Source organism: Juglans regia, chromosome 11 (assembly GCF_001411555.2).
Source record: "Juglans regia cultivar Chandler chromosome 11, Walnut 2.0, whole genome shotgun sequence".
NCBI classification, from domain to species: Eukaryota; Viridiplantae; Streptophyta; class Magnoliopsida; order Fagales; family Juglandaceae; genus Juglans; species Juglans regia.
The window spans coordinates 497351-506345 of record NC_049911.1 but is presented as its reverse complement, the minus strand read 5'-3'; the positions used below and the strand labels follow the sequence as shown (position 1 = coordinate 506345).

Here is an 8995-nt window from a genome sequence, read left to right as displayed (position 1 = left end):
AGATAAACTTACATCCATGACTGGATACATGTAGGGATATCCTCATATCAACTATTACCTCATAAATCAATTAATGCATTTGGAGCTCCACAAATATACTATTTCCTTTTATGATTGGTTTGGTCTTCATTACTATCGATACTCTCTACAAAACAAGCATTAGAGACAACCCTCTGTCTAAATAGAGACTCAACGTTTACAGACAAACGTTCAAGAGATAAATTCTTTTTTTTTTTACTAAACAATAACGAAAATAATAAGAAAAACAATAAGATAGATGCGAAAAAAGAAGGATTACAGTTTGGACGAACTCCGGTAGACTTTGGAATTTGCGATGACACGTGAAGGCAACACGTTTGTCTCTTTTCAGCCACAAAAGTTAGATCTAAAAGATCTAATGGTGGCGATTTCGATGATCTGGCGTGTTGATGTCGTGTTTCCCAGCCCGAGCAACTCCACGATGGGTCGATCCGTTCCTACGAATATGGAGAAATGAGGGCTCAGGGTGGTCAAAAACACCTCTGATGCCTAAGTCAGCTTGGGCTTTCAGTTTATGATTTAAGGTCGTTCAAATGAAAGTACTTAGAGTGGTTTTTGCCCCCGCGAGACGGGTATATATACCTGGTTGGGAGTGGTGCCTTGGCAAGCCGATCGTGGTGATGTTGCTCCGTACTCAGGTCATGCCCTCTCCCGACATTCTGCCATGCGACAGGTCATCCATGCCTGACCGTGGCAACCGCTAACAGTCCAGCGTTCACGATCCCAGACCTTCATTAAATGCGGCGTGGTCTCGGACTAGCGTGCCCACCTTCCAAGTTTGTCCAATCGTCAGTGTCCAAGGACCAAGGTTGTCCCTGACTGGATTGTTGGCCAATAGTGGTGTCAAGCTACCCTTAGACCCATTGATGCTTCATGGGCTGGGCCCGTGTGGTTCGGCCCGACCCCGGGAACGGCCTCCCTCACACAGTTAGTGTGACAAGAAAAGCTGCCAGAAGGGTTGGCACATGAGGACCACACGCAGTTGTAAGTAGCGCTTGAGAAGTACCACGCACGATTATTTTTTCAAAACCGCCACTATCCTCCAAATGATTTGTGGCTTGGGAGTCAGTCTTCTTATGCTGCGCGTGACTTTTTAGAGTTTCTAAAAAACTATAGATTTATCTTTTTCGGTCTTGAAGGAAACAAAAACAAATTAATAAATTAAAGAGAATTATTTTAATAGACAAAGTGGGTGGAGAAAGATCGAAGGAAGGAGAGGAAAAAGAAGGAGGCAGCTGAGGCCTCCTCCTCCTCCTCTGAAAATCAGATCTTGAAGCTTTTTACGAGAGAGAGAGAGAGAGGGTTTACCTTTTCGCGAGAGAGAGAGAGAGAGAGAGAGTTTCCTCCGCCTATTAACACACCAGTTTTTGTCGTTCCATTTCAAAATATGATCACTGAGCTGTAGTACCATTAGACCATCGTACGTTCGTGTAATCAAAGTTCAGCTGACGTCTTTGATCTCTTCTCTCCCTAGCTAATTAATAATGCAATTATGTAATTGAGAATAAAAGAGCTAGCTAGATCTTTGAATGAACCCATCGATCGGCTTAGTGGAAGTTCCATTAATTATAATTTATGCCGAGGTTGGTGCCTTTCAACTATCTAAAGTTTAGCAAATTATACCAACTCAATATATAGCTACTTTTTCTTTTTTTATTTTAAATAAAGGCAAAGGATTCCAAGTCTTTGGTTACTTTGTAATCATGTTCATTTTTTTATAATCTATTTAAAGCTCGTAGGAAATTATTTGTTAATTTATCTCAGTACGTACTTTTTTGGGGAGTTAGGATGAACTATTACAGGCCGGGTGGACTGTTATTAATTACGAAATATCATCCACTTCATGAACCTAAATGGTGATTTATCATATGAGAGCAAACTTTCTTATGAATCAACAGTGATCTCTAGCAAATAAATAAATAAATAAATCAACCAGATTCAATTACGTCAAGCTGCACATTAATTTTTGTTTTTTTGTTTTTTTTAAGAGTTTTATTTAAACTCTATGTCCCAAACACCCATATCCTAATGGGTTTAAGATAGCTAAATAATTATAACTTAATTGATGAGTTACAGTGGGATAAGAACAATCCTATTTCTAATCACAATGAGACACAAAGTCCTTAAATTTCTTGATAGCTAGAAGTCTATAAATAGTACTAGAGGATTAAGAGTTCTTACCTACAACATCATTGTGTGCCAACTATCGGGAGACACTTTTGAGACGAAATTGCTAGAATGATTATTCTCTCATAGTTAAGTTAGATTCTTCATCAATCTGTGATAGATAAAGAAACGTCTTTTAACAGTTGTTATTTTATTATTGTGGATTATAGAATATCGAAGATCCGATTATTAATCTTCATGTTAGAATATTTAACATTTTTGGCATCAGATTTCAGTACCATGATGCTGGGCGTGAAATGGGAAATGGTGATGAATCGGTTGTTGGCTACTTTGGCTTTCCATTTTCAGTAAGTTCCAAAGTCGTCACCACTTGTTGCATGGAACTTGGAAGGGCGGCTGTTGGGATCCGCTGCTAAGCATTTTAGAGAGAGTTCTGCCGCCTTTGTAGAATATTGGCCCTCCATCCTCCTTTCCCTATGGGTTTTCAACTTTCTTTTATTAGAAAGAGATGGCTTAAGCCATGCATTCAACCAAATATTTCTCCCGACAATGACTAGGCCTTAAAAGCAGAACCTCCCCAAAGCCATACACATGATCACTCTTCGTGTACAGATGACCATCGTTGAATAATGGTCAATGCAGGAGTATTAGCCGATCATACTAAATATTAACAAAGCAGAATATTAAGACGGGGGGGTATATATATGTTATCTAGTGTCACTTCATCAATCAAACACAGCAGAATGCTGCATTTGGTAGGCAAGGTAAAGGAAACAAAACGGAATTCTTAGAAACGGAATACTACCAATCATTTCAAAGTAGCAGCAACAAATTAAAGAAACAACTTAGAACTCCATCAAGCAATTTGAGGCTTTAAAATCTCTGTATATACTTTCTTTATCCGATCCTTCCTATCAGGTTATCAGATCCTACATTATCGGCAATAAATTAGAATATTATACTGAAACTATAGGCAGAAAAGAAAACATGGATTAAAGAGAGATAAACCCCATCAAGCAGGATATCTGAGACCATAAAATCTCTGTATATGGCTTTCTTTTCAGAAGTGTGTAAGTAATCCATGCCCCAACCTGCTCCAATAGCTATTTTGAGCCAAATGTCCCATGAAAGCGGTTCAACGCTAGGATTCCCTGCTCAACCAAAAAAATCTCCTTTACAATTAATCCTTGCACAAGTATTTTTATTTTCTCAGTTTACTCCTCCAACTCACGCTTCTACAAAGATAATGATCCAAGCTTCCCCTCTGTATAAACTCATACACAAGGAGCAGTTCCTTATCCTCCCAGCAATATCCCAGTAGCCTGACCAGGTTGGGATGAGATAGTCTTCCTAGAAAATTTACTTCCAACTGAACAATCAAATTAAAGGGGGAAATTGTTACATTCTAGAAGTATAAAAATAAAGAAAACAGGCCCAAACTGTAACACTATTAAAGGAAAATAAATTGATATGCAATTTGCTATTACACAGTGTCTGGCTTGCTGGATTAGATACAAAATAGTCCCCATCAGATCATGAACTGTGCACCATGCTAATGCATTGGTTTTCATGTTGACTGGTGTTTAGTGCCATTATTAGTTGACACAAAAGCTCAAATCAATAAATTGAACTCTAAAACAGGTAAGGGGAATTACAAATTACCACCATACCAAGGTTGAATCTCACCGTAGATTCCTGTCAGTTAGCTCCCAATGATTTGTTACGAGTGCATAGGGCAAAACTTTTTGGTGATTAGCAGCTACTTAAGACAACCTAAACTCAGAGGGCCTTTTATATTACCTGTCCTGTGCATTTCAAAATGAACTTTAAAAATGGGAACCAAATTAGCAACACGTTTTGTGGATATTAAGATTCATGTTTTAGAATATAATAAACACTGAAAAATCCATTCTTGGTATGGCCTTAAAAGCTAAATGGCATTTACTACCACATACAGCATTTAATGGTTGAGTAATGTTCTAGTCGTGTGAAGGGGACCTTAAAAACCAAATATATTTCCCTTCATTGGTGTATTTGGATTCAATTGCAACAGAGCATGTGAGGCAAAGTGGAACCTCAATTTCCTATATATGCTGGATTCAATAATAAAATATGAGGCCGCAAATAAGACTAAACATAGGAATTACAGTAAAATTAAATGCTTTGGAACAACTACATTAATGATATTTAGGGTTTAATTTAGTCCCTGCCACTCTTGGAAACCTTGCAAACTTTCTGGATTCGATTTCTTGATAGAAACCCCCACTCCACACCTTTCCCAAAGCCTTCCTCGCCCAACAAAGTATCTGACTCGAAATTATTTGTGGCAGTCATTAAATCCGCAAATCTAAATTCTTTCAAGTTGGGTGTTCCCAAGACTTGCCCATTAGGATATGACTCATCGATGCTCCCACTTTCTCCATCTGAAAATTGACCCTTCCCAGTACTGCTGCTCGCTGCTGATGACCCTATGTTCTTGCTTCTTTATGTCACTAAGGAAAGGAAAACAATACGATCAAATATATAATTGAAGATATTTTAATTAAAAGAAGAAATGGAATTACAGAAATTAAGAAACCAGATGATCACAACATTTACTTACAACGTGTATTTAAGATTAGTTCGGAATATTACCTGGAGCAGGTGGTGATGTGGTGCTGGTAGGATCAAGCTCATGAGCAAGAGATTCTTAGGCAAGAACCAAATCAAGCTATGATTCTTTACTAGGCTAATCTAACTTCAGGGCACAAGTTCATTGTTCAGAATTACTAGGTCATTCTGGGTTTTAATTACCACACTATATTTCCTTTATGAACCACAACAAAAATAACAAGAAACCAATGGAATTAACCTTAGAATTTCATTGTATTGGGTATTACAATAGAGAATTACAATAAAGACACCCCATCACACAGAACTGGTGAGCTACAACAACAAAATTGTTTCAATCCAAAGAGATCACTAACTAAAAAAAAAAAAAAGAAAAAAAAAAACAGATTGCTTCACATGCTTTATGTAAATATTTATGTTTGTATCAAGTTTCAGCACCGTGGTGTCGAGCATGAAAGGGAGAATGTTGATGAATATGGTGGTGGCCTTGATGCAGCAGTAGAGTTGGTTTTGTTCTCCTTTGGCTTTGCCTTGATTGCTTCAATACGTTCCAAAGCTGCCACCACTTCTTTCATGGAAGGGCGGTCTTTTGGATCTGATTCCAGGCATTTTAGAGTGAGTTCTGCTGCCTGTAACACTGCCTTTGATGAATATTGGCCCTCCATCCTTGTGTCCATAATGGTTTTCAACTTTCTTCTATTAGAAAGAGATGGCTTATGCCATTCAACCAGATTTTGCTGCCCGCCAGGCCTTTTCGTATCAAGTGCCCGTAAACCTGTTAGAATTTCAAGCAGCACCACACCGAAGCCATACACATCACTCTTCACGTACAAATGACCTGTTGAATAATAGGCAAAGGCAGGCGTATTAGCTGGTTTCCTTGACCAAAAAATAAAAGATTGCACTTGATGTTAAAATTATGGCTTAATTGTCGTGTTAAATGGACATTAGAAATTCATTTTTGCATTGAATTTACAAGACTTTGTTATATAATTCTCCGTTTCCATAAATTTCTGAGATTTGTCAGAGATATCATTACCTGTTGCTATATATTCTGGAGCAGCATAACCATATGTGCCCATAATCCTAGTTGTCACATGGGTGTCACCACCAGAAGGCCCCAGTTTTGCCAAGCCAAAATCTGAGATTTTTGCATTGTAGTTCTGTAGGAGTAAAAACGTATATAAAAACGCCTATAGATAAATATGTATTATTTAATATAGGCAATGAGTATATTTCTTTATCAAACACATTTCTTTATCAAACCACTGACTTGGTGGAAGCTACATATACCATTAATTAACATAGGAACATACCAATATTTTGCAACAGGCATGATTGGATCATTTTGTGCGCAAGGGTGATAATCAAGTGATAACCTTCAACCAGTTTTCAGGTTTAGTAATCCTAGTGCTCTATTTTATTCTTCAAAAGTCTCATGGATTAAAATGCATTGACAATTATACTCCAACAACAAACTATTGCAAAAAGGTATCAGGTTTAGTAAACCTATTGCTCCTTTTGATCTTCAAAAGTTTCATGGAGTAAACAGCATTTTCAATTATACTCCAACCACAAACTACCACTAAAATGACAGGCTCATGTATCTTCTTCAGCAACTCTTCATAATCATCAATCAAAAAGGACGATGCTGCATTTTGTAGCCAAATCAATCAAAAGGAAACAAAAATGAATTTCGGAATAACAAGATGCTAGCATTCATTTCAAAATAGCAGCTACCTTCCTATCTGGTTTTGAATTCTGATATTATTTGCAACAATTAGAGTATTAGATACTAACACTACAGTTAGAAAAAGAAGACATGAATCACAGAAAGACAAACCCCATCAAGCAGTATATTTGAGGCCTTAAAATCTCTGTATATGACTTTCTTGTCTGAAGTGTGTAGGAAAGCCAGGCCGCGAGCTGCTCCAATAGCTATTTTGAGTCGTATGTCCCAAGAAAGCGATTCAATGTTAGGATTTTCTGCTGAACCAAAAAACTCATTCAGTTAACACGACTAATCCAGCAAAAGCAGTTTTTGTTTATTAAATTTTCTCCTCAAACTCATACTTCTAAAAAGATGATTCTCCAAGCTCCCGTTCTGCATGTACTCATACACAAGTAGTAGCTCTTTTTCCTCCCAACAGTATCCCAGTAGCTTGACCAGGTTGGGATGAGATAGTCTTCCTAAAAAATTTACTTCTGACTGCACAATCAGATTGAAACAGAAAAATAAAAAAAGATATTAGTGGCAGCGGAAATATTTATATTAGAAAGTCCTAAAAACATAGGGAACTGGTCAAACTAGCCAGAGGCCCAAACTCTACCACTAATTTTGGGTAGTAAACCAAATTCAATAGGTCATTTCATATAACATATCAAGTATAAAATATGTAAGATGTTAATGCATTAGTTTTTCATTTTGACTGAGGCTTTAGTAACAGATTGGCAATTGCAAAGTAGAGATCTAGAAACTAAGTCCCGAAAGGATTTCAGTGAAATGATTAGTCTACACCCAGGATTTTAGTTGACTAGAAACAGGTATAGTGAATTACAAACTACCGAACTTTAGTAAGAGTAGATTTTCAGTCTAGTCAGGCATTACAATGGACCAAGTTCTAATCTTACTGCTATTCCTTTAGGGTCACGTCTAATCTTATTGCTATTCCTTTAGGGTCACTCCTAATCTCATTGCTATTCTTTTGTTCTTTCTATTTTTGTGATTAATCGATGTCGAAACAAACCTAAGCTCAAATTGGAACTGAATTAGTGATGGGTTGGTTCAATAGTAAGATTCCATTCTTGAAATTAACCAACATAAGTATACATCGAAAAACTCATTATTGCGCTGGCCTATATGCTAAATGGCGTTGACTAACAACATGGACGTTTCAAGGTTAAGCAATGTGCCAGTAGCGTGAACATCGGTGGTGACCTTAAAAGCCGCATCTCTTTCCCTCCGTCAGTAGCAACAGAGCATGTGATACACATGGGACCCCAATTTGATCTATGCTGGATTCCACAATGCGATGAGATATGGGGCTGTACTTAAACACAAAAATGATTGCAACCAGTAGCAGCTCTTCCTTCCCCCATCTTTTTGTTTAATGATAAATAGTGCAGAAAAATATAATCAAATATAGGTTGCAGAATATAGAAAAAGATAATAAATTACATGCTTATTAAAGACTTTGTTAATGATATTCAAAGTTAGAATTAAATACCCAACTGCTATATGCAGGATTCCACAATGGAATATCAGCTGTAATTAATATCACTATCGCTTTTTCTTTTTTACTGTTACAAAAAAATAAAATATAATGTTTTCTGCAGAACATAGAAACGACGGTAAAATGAATGCTTAATTTCTTAGAGTTGGAATTAATACCTGCCACTCTTGGAAGCCTTGCATACTTTCTGAGCTCAATTTCTTGATTGCAACCTCCATGCCGGTGCCAAACTTAGAGGGTGTGAGTGTCATCTCATCCATCCAACCTTTAAAAACTTTCCCAAAGCCTCCCTCTCCCAACAAAGAACCCGTCTTGAAATTCTTGGTCGCGGTCTTTAAATCCGAAAGGCTGAATTCTTTCAAGTTGGGCATTTCCAGGATCTTCCCATTAGGATATGACTCGTCAACGCTTCCAATTGTTCCGTCTGAAAATAGACTCTTCCCGGTACTGCTGCTTGTCGCCGATGATCCCATAGTCTTGCTGCTTGATGTTGCTAAGAAAAAGGAAAACAACAGAATCAAATATAATAATTAGTAGGCGTTAAAAGAAGAAATGGTAAAACAGAAATTAAAGAAAGGGGTAATGAAGATTAATTTAGAATGCAACCAGGAGTCGTAGGTGGTGAGCTGGTGGCGGTAGGATCAGACTCATGAGCGAGAGATCCAAAGCAAAGACCCATATCAACCTACGATTCTTATGCCCGTACGTTACCACGCCAACAAGATGAGATTAACTTGCTTATAAGCTATAGCTGAGTCCAAGGCGAAAAGGCCAAAGTTGCAGGAGAGAATGGAAAAGCGGAGTTCCATTATGTGTATGTGTGTGCATAATAGATATATTATGTGTGGGTACGTATCTTTACTCGTTGGACTTTTTTCGACGCAGTTACCATGAATTCGCTATGTTCTTTCATAGAAAGGTTACAAGGTTCAATTTCAAAGGTAATCACTGAGAATTTCGTTTTTAACCTTCCTTCCTCCAATCGG

The 8995-nt window shown here is 37.6% G+C and overlaps 1 protein-coding gene and 1 pseudogene across 2 annotated transcripts; both read right to left on the bottom strand.

The window, feature by feature from the left end:
* Positions 1-2953: 2953 nt before the first annotated feature.
* Positions 2954-4650, bottom strand: LOC118343816 (annotated as a pseudogene).
* Positions 4651-5007: 357 nt separating this feature from the next.
* LOC109014132 (probable serine/threonine-protein kinase PIX13) lies at positions 5008-8922 on the bottom strand. Of its 2 annotated transcripts, none has more exons than XM_018996471.2 (6): positions 8616-8922; positions 8168-8502; positions 6850-6985; positions 6620-6765; positions 5816-5939; positions 5008-5614 (listed from the first exon to the last, which is right to left on the bottom strand). In XM_018996471.2, the coding sequence occupies exons 1-6, from the start codon at positions 8686-8688 to the stop codon at positions 5208-5210; spliced, it is 1221 nt and encodes a 406-aa protein (XP_018852016.1). In that variant the 5' UTR covers positions 8689-8922; the 3' UTR covers positions 5008-5207. The 2 variants fall into 2 exon arrangements, with proteins under 2 accessions (XP_018852016.1, XP_018852017.1); XM_018996472.2 differs by having other exon boundaries at positions 6620-6762; positions 8616-8920.
* Positions 8923-8995: the final 73 nt, after the last annotated feature.